Source organism: Salvelinus fontinalis, chromosome 20 (assembly GCF_029448725.1).
Source record: "Salvelinus fontinalis isolate EN_2023a chromosome 20, ASM2944872v1, whole genome shotgun sequence".
Lineage (NCBI taxonomy): Eukaryota > Metazoa > Chordata > Actinopteri > Salmoniformes > Salmonidae > Salvelinus > Salvelinus fontinalis.
Window position 1 is genome coordinate 6,726,515 of NC_074684.1, and position 14,887 is coordinate 6,741,401.

Below are 14,887 nucleotides of genomic sequence, written 5' to 3' on the forward strand. Positions count from 1 at the left end.
CTGAATGAAATTATGTTTGAAATATTTTATTGTATCAGACCGCTCATACAACTGCAACATCAAGACAGGTTTGACAGTCAACTCAATGCTCACAAACAAATCACAGTCAGACATAACACTCACTATAAAACCAGGGGAAATAGAGACATTAAGCATAGATTCCAGAACATGTAGAGTAAGACAAACAGTACGCTCATTGAGAAAAGTCACGGTGCCATTGCACAATTACAGTGAATGTAAACAAGTCTACCCTTGCCGTGCAAGCTAAAACATTTTAGAGAATTCACTGTTAAAAGGATAAAACAGGCATAAATGATTTATGGCCACCTCATTTGCTTAGGGAAAATCCATGTCATTTTCTCCCCTCAACAGTGGATAGGACATGACATTTGCCCACAGTGCAGTCCCAGAATTCATTCATTTTTCCTTAATTAATCCCTATAGCCGTTCAAAATCAAACAAAAATCTAATCAGAGTTTATTTGTTACGTGCAAGGATAAAGCAGGTGTAAAAAGTACAGTGAAACGATTGCTGACAAGTTCTTCCTCGACGTCGCAGTAGTACTGAGTCATATAAAAGAAATACACACAAGACATTTTTAAAAGTACACATGAGAATCTTAAATGCTATTCATTCTTAACAACTCATTTGTCCATCTTCACTTCATTTTTATTTTTTTGTTTGCAATTTTATTAAACTTTTCTATGAGGAAGTGTCCGGTTCTCATTGTCCTTATGATTTGTTGATTACCGAACGATTCCTGTCTGTGTGTATTTGCATATGTGTAATATGCATTTAATTCATATGCATGTCTGTTTGTATGCATCTTCTGTGTATGTCTCCTTTTTAGATCTTGTTGTCCAGCCTCTTCTCCACTGACTTTAGTAAGAGCTCAGAATACTGCTGCAGGAGAGCCAATGTCCTGTCCCCCTCACCTTTGACCCCTACCTCCCCTCTCATTGCTACCTCCCCCCTGAGCCCTTTACTTCTATGTACAAGGTGAGGTAGGGAGTCTAGCTCAGTCTTCACTGTTCCCAGAGCCTCAACCAGAACCGTCTCCATCTCCTGCTGCTCTGCATTGACCTCTGACCCACTGCTCAGCACCTGGGGAGAAACATGACATACTTTACTGTCTATACACAAGGTATAAACACACACAGATGCACACCCACACGCGTGCGCCGAATACAACAGGCGTAGACTTTAACGTGAAATGCTTACTTACAAGCCCTTAACCAACAATGCAGTTTTAAGAAAAATAAGAGTTAAGAAAAATATTTACTAAATAAATAAAAGTAAAAAATTAAAAAGCAACAATAAAGAGGACATAGACAGGGGGCACCGGTACCGAGTCAATGTGCGTGGGTACAGGTTAGTCGAGGTAATATGTACATGTAGGTAGGGGTAAAGTAACTATGCATAGATAATAACCAGAGAGTAGCAGCAGCGTAAAAGAGGGGGTGGGGGGGACAATGCACAAAGTCTGGGTAGCCATTTGATTAGCTGTTCGGGAGTCTTATGGCTTAGGGGTAGAAGCTCTTAAGAAGCCTTTTGGACCTAGACTTGGTCCTCCGGTACCGCTTGCCGTGCAGTAGTAGAGAAAACAGTGTATGACTAGGGTGACTGGCGTCTTTGGCAATTTTTAGGGCCTTCCCCTGACACTGCCTGGTATAGAGGTCCTGGATGGCAGAAAGCTTGGCCCCAGTGATGTACTGGGCCGTACGCACTACCCTCTGTAGCGCCTTGCGGTCGGAGTCCGAGCAGTTGCCGTACCAGGCAGTGATGCAACCAGTCAGGATGCTCTCGATGGTTCAGCTGTAGAACTTTTTGAAGATCTGAGGACCCATGACAATTCTTTTCAGTCTCCTAAGGAGAAATAGGCTTTGTTATGCCCTCTTCAAGACTGTCTTGGTGTGTTTGGACCATGATAGTTTGTTGGTGATGTGGAGAATGGGGGCGTGCTCGGTCCTCCTTTTCCTGTCGTCCACAATCATCTCTTTTGTCCTGATCATGTTGAGGGAAAGGTTGTTGTCCTGGCACCACACTTCCAGGTCATTGACCTCCTCCATATAGACTCTCATCGTCGTTGATGATCAAGCCTACCACCGTTGTGTTGACGGCAAACTTAATGAGGGTGTTGGAGTCGTGCTAGGCCACGCAGTCATGGGTGAACAGGGAGTACAGGAGGGGACTAAGCATGCACCCATGAGGGGCCCCCGCATTAAGGATCAGCATGGCAGATGTGTTGTTCCCTACCCTTATCACCTGGGGGAGGCCCGTCAGGAAGTCCAGGATCCAGTTGCAGAGGGATGTGTTTAGTCCCAGAGTCCTTAGCTTAGTGATGAGCTTTGAGGGCATATGGTGTTGAATGCTGAGCTGTAGTCAATGAACAGCATTCGGACGTAAGCGTTCCTTTGTCCAGGTGGGAAAGGGCAGTGTTGAGTGCAATAGAGATTGTGTCATCTGTGGATCTGTTGGAGAAAATTGGAGTGGGTCTAGGGTTTCTGGGATGATGGTGTTGATGTGAGCCATGACCAGCCTTTCAAAGCACTTCAGGCTACAGACGTGAAGGTCGGTAGTCATTTAGGCAGGTTACCTTGGTGTTCTTGGGCACAGGGACTATGGTGGTCTGCTTGAACCATATAGGTATAACAGGCTCGGCCAGGGAGAGGTTGAAAATGTCAGTGAAGACACTTGCCAGATGGTCAGCGAATGCTCGGAGCACACGTGCTGGTAATCCGTCTGGACCTGCGGCCTTGTGAATGTTGACCTGTTTAAAGGTCTTACTCACATCTGCTATGTCGAGCATGATCACACAGTCGTCCGGAACAGCTGGTGCTCTCATGCATGCTTCAGTGTTGCTTGCCTCGAAGTGCGCATATAATTAATTTAGCTTGTCTGGTGGGCTTGTGTCACAACGCAGCTCGCAGCTGGGCTTCCCTTTGTAGACCTTAATAGTTTGCAAGCCCTGCCACATCCGACGAGCATTTGAGCAGGTGTAGCACGATTCAATCTTAGTCCTGTATTTATGCTTTGCCTGTTTCATGGTTCATCTGAAGGCATAGCGGGATAACTTATAAGCTTCTGGGTTAGAGTCCGCTCCTTGAAAGCGGCAGCTCAACCCTTTAGCTCAGTGCAGATGTTGCCTGTAATCCATGGCTTCTGGTTGGGGAATGTATGTACGGTCACTGTGGGGACAACGTCATCGATGCACTTATTGATGAAGCCGGTGATTGATGTGGTATCCTCCTCAATGCCATCGGATGAGTCCCTCAACATTTTCCAGTCTGTGCTAGCAAAACAGTCCTGTAGCTTAGCATCTGCGTCATCTGACCCCTTCCGTATTGAGCGAGTCACTGGTACTTCCTGCTTTAGTTTTTGCTTGTAAGCAGGAATCAGGCCATATAATTATGTTCAGATTTGGCGAATGGAGGGTGAGGGAGAACTTTGTATGCGTCTCTGTGTGTGGAGTAAAGGTTGTCTAGAACAGTGATTCTCAACTGGGGGGGTCGCAACTGACTTTACACAACGTTACCGCTATACACAGGCGTGCGAGCACTGCATGGCTTATTGTTACTGACTTTACACGTGCAGCGCGTCCGCAGTGATGAAATGGCTAGCTACGTTGGGACTCAAGAGGGTTTTCACGTTGAACACACTCACTGACAAATACAATGACGTTCTCACCCCACAAGCACACACTGATCCAATAAAAATGTCATTCTGCAACATTGTTTTGTTTTAAATGTGAAGCAACGACGATGATCAGCTGGTGGAGCTGTCATTTTATAACAGACTGAGCATGCGCTTCCCGGAAATGACACTGCCAAAGTTCTGGTGCAGCGTATTGGGAGAGTGTCCTGCTCTCACCTGTCATGCAATCAGAATCATGCTACCGTTCAGCACTACCTATCTGTGTGAAAGGGGCTTCGCTGCTATGGCCGTGCTGAAAACTAAAAGCAGAAATAAACGACAGCCAGCATGACCTCCAAGTTTCCCTGTCAACCATCACCGCAGACTTCAATAAACTTCACACACGCACACAATAAATAAAGTTATTGTTCAGTATGTTAGTTATTGTTAGTTAGTTATTGTTCAGTATGTTAATTATTAATGTTCATTAATTCTGACATTCATATTACATTTTATTGAACTGGTTACAAACGTACACCTATAAAAAAACGGTTGTGAAACTATTCATACAGTCCATTATATTGGGTAGCGACTCAATTGTCATTGTCAATTTTGGGTCCCAAAGCAAAACCAGTTGAGAACCACTGGTCTAGAGTTTTTTTCCCTCTTGTTGCATATGTAACATGCTGGTAGAAATGAGGTAAAACAGATTTAAGTTTCCCTGCATTAAAGTGCCCAGCAACTAGGAGTACAGCCTCTGGATGAGCATTTTCTTGATCGCTTATGGCTTTATACAGCTTATCATGAGATACTCTACCTCAGGCGAGCAAAACCTTGAGACTTCATTAATATTTGATTTCGCGCACCCGCTGTTATTTACAAATAGATTCAGACCGCCACCCCTTGTCTTACCGGAGGCAGCTGTTCTGTCTTGCCGATGCACGGAAAACCCAGCCAGTTGTATATTATCCATGTTGTCGTTCAGCCACGACCCGGTGAAACATAAGATATTACAGTTTTTAATGTCCCGTTGGTAGGATAGTCTTGAAGGGAGCTCATCCGGTTTATTCTCCAATGACTGCACGTTGGCCAATAGAACGGATGGTAGAGGCAGGTTACCCACTCGCCGACAAATTCTCACAAGGCACCCGGACCTGCGTCCCCTGTATCGCCGTCTTCTCTTCCTGCGAATAACGGGGATTTGAGCCTGGTCGGGTATCCGGAGTAAATCCTTCGCGTCCGACTCGTTAATGAAAAAATCGTTGTCCAGTCCGAGGTGAGTCATCACTGTTCGGACATCCAGAAGCTCTTTTCGGTCATAAGAAATGGTGGTAGAAACATTATGTACAAAAGAAGTTACAAAAAAAACACACAAAATAGCACAATTGGTTAGGAGCCTGTAAAACGGCAGCCATCTCCTCCGGCGCCATTCTTCCAGGACACGGATACGGACACACACATTAGTTTTACTATCCTTGTGGGGACCAAACAATTGATTCCTATTCAAAATCCCATTTTCCCTAACCACTAACCCATAACCCAACCCTAACCTTAACCCTAAATATAACCCTTACCTAACCCTAATCCTAATTGTAGCCCTAGCCCTAATTGTAACCCTAACACCTAAGCCTACAATAGCATTTGTCCTGGTGGGGACCAGCTAAATGTTTCCACTTGTTTGAACTTCTTGTTTGGACTTCTGGTCCCCACAAGGATAGTAAAACCAAACACTCACACCAGACTGACCGTAGTATAGAGCTGGGTAGCTCTCCTCACACTGTTGTGCAGCTCTGCTATAGCCTGTCTACAGATTTCCACAGTGACAGCGGGATCTGTGGTAGAAGACATACATTCTGGTGTCTCATAATCATTGAGGAGCTGAGAGTAGTAAACACAAACATGCTACAATATAACACACACACGTAATGGATAGGTACAGAGCTAATACAACACACACAAAAGGTAACATGTTATGGATGCATTGGTATATAGCTTTAGTCTGTGAACAATGTGAGTTAGTAAATTTGAGACAAACAGCACATGCAAATAGGCAAAGGGAAGGTTTGAATGCTGAAGGCATTAAGCTGACTCACCATTCAGGCAGCAGTGTTGACAGCAGGAAGGGACAGAAACAGATGGACAAACAGGCCAGAAAGCGCACAGACACTTATGATGAAGAGAAGGATGAAGCGGAGGTAGAGAGATGGAGTGATGGAGAGGAAGAGTGGCGGTGAGGATGATAGAGGAGCGTCTGCGTTGATTCAGACCTGGCTGGGGGTCGGAGGTCAAGGTGTTGGCCTGGACCGACACTAGAAGGGGCTCTCTACACACCGCCTCCTCCAAGTCTGGAGCACTGAGAATGGAAAGGTTTCACGGGGAAACTTTGAGTGTTTGCAATGTATTGTTGTATTAGGGGGCTCCGTCTCAAACGACACCTTAGTCACCAAATATTTTAATACTTTGTTTTCTAGTCAAACATAGTGCACTATGAAGAATTTATAAGGGTGCCATTTGAGTGTATCCTAAGTAAATAGACTCCAGTTTACCTCTCTGAGTGCTTTATAGGAAGTGAGGTAGGTGAGACGGACACCAGCTGGACGTTACCCAGAAGCCCTTGCATCTGGGCCGTAGTCAGGGAGAGGCGTTTACCGAAGGCTGCAGAGACAGACACCCCCAGGTTGATTAGCATCAATGCCTTTACATTAAGTTTACTAAACGTTCCTTTAATCAACACTTTTCAGTATCTATAACATTCTCAATAAAACATGTAAAAAATATCTATTTTTATACTTGCTTTGTGATGATGTCCTCTAATAACCTAGACACTTTACAAAAAGAATTCTGGCTTACTTTGGTGTTGTTTCCCGAGGGAAAGGTCTCTCGTCGGGGAAACAGTCCAATCAGGTTGAGGTTTGGTCTCCGGGCAGAGGCTGCAACGAGGGCTGAGTGGCTGTTTGCTGGGCAGGGGAATGCGGGAGGGCTGGGTGCTCAGGGGCAACGCCAAGCTGGGATTGGGCGAGACTGTCGCACATGGAGGAGAAGGGGAGGGGCCAGGGAGAGGACAGGGAGAAGGGGAAGAGAGGGAAGAGGAGCGGGAACAGAGAGAGTGGGAAGAGGGGAAACAAGGAGAGGAGGAAGTGAGGCGAGGTGGTTCAGCCTCCAGTAGCCCACAAAATGGCTTCCTGCTCTTGGGGCTGTTAGGTGTGTTTCTACTCCCTCCACTACCATCCTGCAGGCCTTGTGGTGTTAGGGAAGCATGGCAGGGCAGTAAGCCCAGGTGGAGGCCCTCTGCCAGGGATGCAGAGTGGCTGGTCTTGGCCATGGAGCTGGTGGTGGGACTCATGTAGTCGCAGGGGGATCTGAGCTTGGGGATTTCCGAGGGCAGGCAGGAGACAAGACGGGGGGGAGGAGAGGTAGAGGAGGGAGAAGGGAGGCAGGCGTGGGCTTTGGAAGGGTGTATATCGAAGGGGAGGTGCTGGGGGCGAGGGCACATCTCTCCTCTACCACTGGAGGGGTTTAGGGAGCGGGGGACTACGGGGGGTGATGGGGGCAGGTCCAGGGTCATGGGAAGGGTCATGAGACAGTAGAGTGGATAGAAGAAAAAAAAATATGCTGCTTACTGTCAATTAGACAACCAATGTAATGTAAACTATTTTTTAAATGTCACATGTATATACTTAGACAGGTGTTTCCTGATAAGCCATTAATCTTGTTTTGAGATCATGTGGCTTGTGCTGTACTCCCCCTCTGAGGTTAGATTATTAATATGTGCAGTATTATAATGTATGCGCTGTCCTGAACATCAGTGGCACTCAGCAACTCACCCTCTGTGGCCAGGTTCTGTACATACTGGGTCTTCTGTAGTCCAGCTGCTCTGTCCAGCAGGGCTGGAGCTCTGGCCAGAGGGCTTGACATCCTCCACAGATGAGCCCCAAGAGGCCTCTTCATCTGGGGATGGGAATGCAGCACGGTGCCCCTTTCTGGAGCACACACCTCCAGTCTGACACAGGGAGGGAAGCTTCATCAATCAATCAACCAATCAAATCACATTTTTCACAAATACATGATGAAAAAATATTTTTACTTGCAAATATTTCTCACAAATGACTTAGTCCCCCCCCCCCTCTCTAAAGCTACTCACTTTGTCCCCTCCTGCCCTCTCGCAGGGGTCATGGGCCTCTCCCTGTCTTCGTGGCCCTTCCCCTGGCCCCCCTCCATCAGTGGCCTCACCTTGGACACCAAGGGCCCCTGCTCCCTCTCATGGGCCTTGGAAAACAGAGGGGTTCTCCTGTAGAGAGGACACCACCTGGTTACAGTCCTGTACTAGACAGGGTGAAAGCAACTCTAGACAATTTAAAAAAAGCTTTGTTGGTGTTGCGCACATGTGAAAGTAGAAATGGGCTTCCATATGTATGTGTGTAAAAGTCTTTAGGATCCCTGGTAGGAATCACAGACTTAGGAGATCGTATACGTTTTGTTCTATGATCTAAATCAGTTAATATCCATTTTTGAGCATTTTGAAGCATTTTTGGAATCAAAACAAGCACATCAAGCACATAAAGGTTTCATAATTCATGAAGGTCATGTTGACTGACTGATATTACCGTATAAAATCTCCGCAGACCTCATTTTTGCCTTTAATCCCAAAACCCCATTCTTTCCCCATTCATTTACCCCATTGGAATGGCCGACGAACCAGAGGTAGAAAATGCTAACTCATTTAGGTTTTTTATGACTACAAGCTAGCGAGCTCAATTACCTGTTGTATGAGCCTCTGGCCAGGAATCGCGCTGACATACTGATGCTGGGAGCTGTGCTGCGCTCTTCTGGGGAGGAGGATAATTACAGTCAAATAATTGTAATGTGTACCTGTACAACAGTTTATGGGTATAATGTCACCTCCATGTGCAAAGATGGAATGTGTCCTCTCTTACCCATATTGCTGGGCTCAGCCAGTGTTTCAAAGTGGTGTCTGAGGAAGGCCTGATGGTGACTGTCTTCTAGAGGGTCAGAGACTTTCCTCATCGCCTCATCCATACTAGACACTTCCATCTTCCTCTCCTCCTCCTCATCCTCTTCCTCCTCCCGGTCAGAACTGTCCTCGTCTGAGCTTAGAGGCTCTGCTGTGCCCTCAGAGTCTGGGAGGAGAGGTCAAAGTTCAAAAGTCAAAGGATGTATGTGTGTGTGTGTGTGTGTGTGTGTGTGTGTGTGTGTGTGTGTGTGTGTGTGTGTGTGTGTGTGTGTGTGTGTGTGTGTGTGCGCGCGCGTGCGTGCGTGTTCTTACCTCCATTATCCGGGTCAGGAGTAAGCTCTCTACTCCCATAGCCCACAGAACAGGCACTGTCTGGGCTCTGGCTGTCCTGGCTCTCCAGCCCACGGTTTCCCCTACTCAAGCTGCGGGGCGACTCCTTCACCAGGTAATCACTGAGAGGGAGGGGATAGGGGAGAAAGAAGGAATGAACAGTGAGAAGACAAAAATAAGAGATAGTCAAAAGAAGAGAGAGACAGAGACAGAGACAGCAAGTTGATAGAAAAAGAGAAACATGAAAGGAAAAATTGAAGGTCGAAGTGGTGTGTGTGTGTGTGTGTGTGTGTGTGTGTGTGTGTGTGTGTGTGTGTGTGTGTGTGTGTGTGTGTGTGTGTGTGTGTGTGTGTGTGTGTGTGTGTGTGTGTGTGTGTGTGTGTGTGTGTGTGGACGTGTTTAACTATTCTTGTGGGGACCAGAAGTCCCTACAAGAATAGTAAACGAACAAAAAGTTGACCAGCTGGGGACATTTTGTTAGTCCCCACAAGGTCAAATGCTATTTCGAGGGTGTTTAGGGTTAAGGTTAGAATTAGTGTTAGAATTAAGTTAAATATTAAGGTTAGGAGCTAGGGTTAGTTGTAGGGTTAGGAACTAGGGTTAGGTTTAGGGTTAGGATAAAGTTTAGGTTTTTGGGTTAGGGTTAGGGTTAGGGTAAGCGTACGGGTTAGGATTAGGGTTAGGTTTAGGGTTAGGGGTTAGGGAAAATAGGATTTTGAATGGGACTGAATTGTATGTCCCCACAAGGTTAGCTGTACAAGACTGTGTGTGTGTGTGTGTGTGCGTGCGTGCGTGCGTGCGTGCGTGCGTGCGTGTGTGTGTGTGTGTGTGTGTGTGTGTGTGTGTGTATCTAAACATAGTGTACCTGCCCCGTCGTCTGGCAGCGTAATCGCTACCCTCGGGGTACAGCACACGTCCTTCAGACCCCTGGGAGCCCAGGTTAGAGTCAGGGTTGGGGTTAGGGGTCAGCCAGGCAGCATAGTGACGTCTCTTAACCCGCTCCTCCAAGTCCTGCTTATACCACAGAACAGAGGAGCATTAGGGTTGGAGAAAACCAAATTCAAGTCCATCTACGTACCTGTCTATAATCTTTTACTAATCTATTAGCTATCGATTAGGCATGGGCAACTTTGATGGGGGTGGGGGCAACCAAATATCTGCCTGCCCACCCACGTCCATACCCCCCCAACCCCCTTATTGCGAGCAAAACATTTTAGTGGCCCCACTCTTGACAGCAATTCTACACATTTTGCCATGGGGCGGAGAGAAGATTTTAAAATGTTATAACTAATTTCCTGAAATTCTACTCATTTTGCCATGGGGTGGAGAGGAAAACGAGCTGTTTTACAGCTAACTTCCTGCAATTCTACACATTTTACCATAGGTTGGAGAGAAATGTTTGCAGTTTTTAATATGATATCTTAGCGAGGAAAACTAAACTTCCGGAGGACCTATCGTCCTTTTACTCCCTCCGCTCTACCTTCTCTTCCTCTGATCTGCTGCTAAAGCCACTTTCTACCACTTTAAATGTCAAGCGTCTGCTTCTAACCCTAGGAAACTCTTTTCCACCTTCTCCTCCCTCCTTAATCTTCCACCCCTCCCCTCCCACCCTGTGGAAAACTTTGTTAACCACACTGAAAAAAGGTTGAAAACATCCGCTACTCATTCACTCAGCTTATTGAGTCCACTGGTCTCACTCACACAGAACTACCCTACGGCTAGACCTCTTCCTCCCCTCTCTATCCAGTCGACTATTGAGGTCTGGCTGCCCAACAACCTGCAGGCTCGAACCCATCCCCTCCTCCCTTCTCCAGACCATCTCTGGAGACCTTCTCCCATTCCTCACTTCCTCATCAACTCATCCCCGACCACTGACTGCATCACCTCTGACTTTAAAATGGCCCGAGTTGCTCCCCTCCTCAAGAAACCAACACTTGATTCATTTAACGTCAAAAACCATAGACCTGTATACCTTCTTTGTTATCTTTCCAAAACACTTGAGCGTTCTGTCTCTGATTAACTTCCTTGTTGTCTCTCTCAGAACAATCTTCTTGACCCTAACCAGTAAGGCTTCAAGACAGGTCACTCCACCGAGACTGCTCTTCTCTGTGTCACGGAGGCTCTCCACACTGCCAAATCCGACTCTCTCCTCTGCTCTCATCTATCCACTGCCTTCGACACCGTGAACCATCAGATCCTCCTCTCCACCCTCTCAGGGCTGGACGTCAAACTCTTGGATTGCATCCTACCTGGCAGGCCGCTCCTACCAGGTGATGTGGAGAGGATCTGTGTCTGCACCACGTACTCTCACTACTGGTGTCCCCCAGGGCTCGGTTCTAGGCCCTCTCCTCTTTTCTCGATTCACCAAGTCATATCCTCACATGGTCTCTCCTATCATTGCTATGCGAATGACACTCAACTACTTTTCTCCTTCCCCTTATGACACCCAGGTGGCGACACGCATCTCTGCGTGCCTGGCAGATATCTCAACTTGGATGGCGACCACCACCTCAAGCTCAACCTCGACAAGACGGAACTGCTCTTCCTCCTGGGGGAGGCCTGCCCGCTCCATCATGGTTGACAACTCCACAGTGTCCCCCTCCCAGAGTGCAAAGAACCTTGGCGTGACCCTGGACAACACCCTGTCGTTTTCTGCAAACATCAAAGCAGTGACCCGCTCCTGAAGGTTCATGCTCTATAACATCAGTAGAGTACGACCCTACCTCACACAGGAAGCGGCACAGGTCCTAATCCAGGCACTTGTCCTCTCCCATCTGGACTACTGCAACTCGCTGGTGTCTATGCTCAGACACTACACCCCAACCCTCCCACTCATTCTGCTACCTCGGGTCTCTTGGCCCTCCCACTCTTGGCCACCTCCAAACTCTTCTCTATCCTGGTACCCCAATGGTGGAACCAGCTTACCCCTGAAGCTAGGACAGCAGAGTCCCTGCCCATCTTCCAAAAACATCTGAAACCCTACTTCTTCAAACAGCCCCCCCCAAAAAATAAAAAAATAAAAACATTTATCAGCACTTGCACTTGAACCCCCCCCACCACCACACCCGAACCCACCCCTCCTTCTAGCTCTCACTCTACTGATAACGTACTGATAGCTACGTTATCGAGGAAAAATGTACTTTCTATGCTCTGGATAAGAGCGTCTGCTAAATTACGTCAATGTAAATCTGAGTGAGACTGCCTAACAAACTCAGACCATGATAAGAAATAGCTGGCCAAGAAACTAACTCTGCTGACATGGGCTAATTGACTGACTATCAGTGACTAACATAACAACTGAGAAACCGCTGATGCAAAAACAAATTTCAAAATTGCACCTTGTTTATTCTAACTCGCAACAGTAAGCTTATACCCCGACTGAGTCCATCAGAGGGCCTGCCAGTTGCGGCCCGCCAGTTGCCCATCCCTGCTATAGATAACCCCTCTTCCCCCCCATCTCACTCTCCCTCGTCCCTCTCTCCCTCCTCCCTCTCTCCCAGTCTCTCTCCCTCCTCCCTCTCTCCCAGTCTCTCTCTCTCTGCTTACCGAGGCCCCTTGCAGGCTGGAGGTGCTTCCTGCGTCGCTCGCTTTGAGCCGGGAGGCAGGGCCTTTCTTGTGAGAGGAGCCGGTGATGGAGAAGGCCTCTAGCTGTCTCAGGTCCAGCATAGACTTGACCATGAGTTCCAGAGAACCCATACGACAGGACCAGCGACGCCGGGGCCGACTGGAGGGCTCAGGGGCCAGAGGGCTGTCTAGGGCCTGGAGAGGAGAGTGGAAGACAGAGAGAAAGCGAGAGAGAGAGCGAGAGAGAGAGACAGAGCAAGAGTGAGAACGAGAGAGAGAGAGAGGAGGAAGGAAAGAAAGAAAGTACACTCCCCTACGTATTTATTTGGTCAGTGAATCTAAAATGTTGAATTTGGCTCAGTGCTCCAGCATTTTGGATTCGAGATCAGATTTCTTTGAGGGTATTTTAATACATATCTGTTTTACCGTTTACTTTATGTATCTAGCCCCACCATTTGAAGTTGTCATAAGTATTTGAACTAAAAATGTATTTAGTCAAAAGTTTGGTATTTGGTCCCATAATCCAAGCACACATATCTACACACATAATCAAGCTTGTGACTCTACAAACTTGTTGGATGCATTTGCAGTTTGTTTTGGTTGTGTTTTGATTATGTTGTGCCCAACAAAAATTAATGGTAAATAATGTATTGTGTCATTTTGAAATAACTTTTATTGTAAATAAGAATAGGACACTTCGACATTCATGTGGATGCTAACATAATTACAAATAATCATGAATGAATCATGAATAATGATGATTGATAAAGATTACAGATGCACAAAGATCATGCCCCCAAAACATGCTAACCTCTCACCATTACCAATAACGGTCGAGGTCATCATTATTCACGATTCATAGATGATTATCCGTAATCATGGAAGCATTCACATTAATGTAGAAGTTTGTATTTCATATTTACTTTATAAGTAACTCCAAAATGACACATTACATTATTTACCATTCATTTCTATTGGGCACAACATAATCCCAAACACAACCAAAACAAACTGAAAATGCATCCAACAAGTTTGTAGAGTCACAAGCTTGATGTAGTCATTGTGTGCTAGGAATATGGGACCAAATACTCAATGTTGACTAAATGTAATACACTACAAGTCAATTTTTCCAAATACTCATGACACCTTCAAATGGGGGGACTACCCAGCTAACACATTTGGTTCCTTGGAACTTGTGGGAACGTACGTTTTTGGTTTTCCATTAGTTCTGGGAATTACGTTTCCTGGTCGGTGAAACTGAACGTTTTTTAAACATTCTGAGTCGGAAGTGATTTTTTTTTTACTATTGTTCCTTTGGGAGGTTTTATTAACGCTCTGAGAACAGAAATGTTAGGTTATTTGGAGGTTTATGAATAACTTCCTAAAAACTTCCACTGAATGTTTCAATAAGACTTTTAATAACATTGCTAGCTTGTTTTGGGTTAACATTTTTTTTAACTCCAAACACATGGAAATGATATTCCTTAATCATGCATACAAAATGTTATGTGACACGGCATCAGTCAGATTCAAACCTATAATCTTCTGTTCTCTATCCATAGAATTAGTCCACTGCACCACCAGGATGGAGCTAGCACGCCATGTTTAAAAGAAAACTCATACAAAGCTGTTCATCTATTCAAACAGACCTCATTTAAAAGGAAACAAGCCCTCATTAAGATCAGGTGTGGTCAAGTAGTGGGCATGGCCAAAACACCTGCACATACTTTAGATAGAGGATAGGGAGAGTTTTGTTGACGCTGAGAACGGAATGCATATGTTTTTACACAACTGGTGGGTCTAATCCTGAATGCTGGTTAAAACTGCATTCCAGCCGGTGTCTATTCTAAGTTACCACCGGCTAAATCTATGACGTTAAAATGCCTATTTACTCTGTTCCATCTGACTGCACTGTCTCATCAGCCCAGCCAGGCAATTTATAAACTTGATCTCCAGTATAAAAAGCATCTAGACATTATCTCACATTTCTTCTCGACCAACATTTAGTTTTCAACAGAGGAGATTTGTATTAACCTTTCTGTCTGTCTCTCCAACATTTGCAACATTGTTTCAATATTCAAGAATTGTCCCATAGTAATGAACGAGTCGGGACGAGAGACAGGCAGGGAGCGTTTCTCAGCCACTCGAACTCATGAATCAGCTTGCATCCTTTTATTTCTTGTCCCCAACACTCTAGGCTGTAGTATTTCTCCACAACACAAATATTACATAGGCGACCAGTTTTGATAGCCTTTAGCCGCACCCTCATTCTACTACTCCTCTGTTCCTCGGGTGATGTGGAGGTAAACCCAGGCCCTGCATGTCCCCAGGCACCCTCATTTGTTGACTTCTGTGATCGAAAAAGCCTTGGCCTCATGCATGTCAACA

General features: G+C 46.0%; 1 protein-coding gene across 1 annotated transcript in view; it reads right to left on the reverse strand.

Moving 5' to 3' along the window:
• Positions 1-10: 10 nt before the first annotated feature.
• LOC129817203 (mitogen-activated protein kinase-binding protein 1-like) overlaps positions 11-14,887 on the reverse strand; it is a 47,643-nt gene continuing 32,766 nt past the window's right edge. The window contains exons 20-31 of the mRNA XM_055872216.1: positions 12,482-12,694; positions 9,801-9,946; positions 8,918-9,057; positions 8,568-8,771; positions 8,393-8,459; positions 7,775-7,921; positions 7,458-7,633; positions 6,484-7,164; positions 6,180-6,288; positions 5,901-5,986; positions 5,380-5,465; positions 11-1,104 (exon numbers count right to left, since the gene is read on the reverse strand). Of these exons, the coding sequence (XP_055728191.1) occupies positions 847-1,104; positions 5,380-5,465; positions 5,901-5,986; positions 6,180-6,288; positions 6,484-7,164; positions 7,458-7,633; positions 7,775-7,921; positions 8,393-8,459; positions 8,568-8,771; positions 8,918-9,057; positions 9,801-9,946; positions 12,482-12,694 (2,313 nt within the window). The 3' untranslated portion in view covers positions 11-846. The remainder of the gene's footprint in view (positions 1,105-5,379; positions 5,466-5,900; positions 5,987-6,179; positions 6,289-6,483; positions 7,165-7,457; positions 7,634-7,774; positions 7,922-8,392; positions 8,460-8,567; positions 8,772-8,917; positions 9,058-9,800; positions 9,947-12,481; positions 12,695-14,887) is intronic.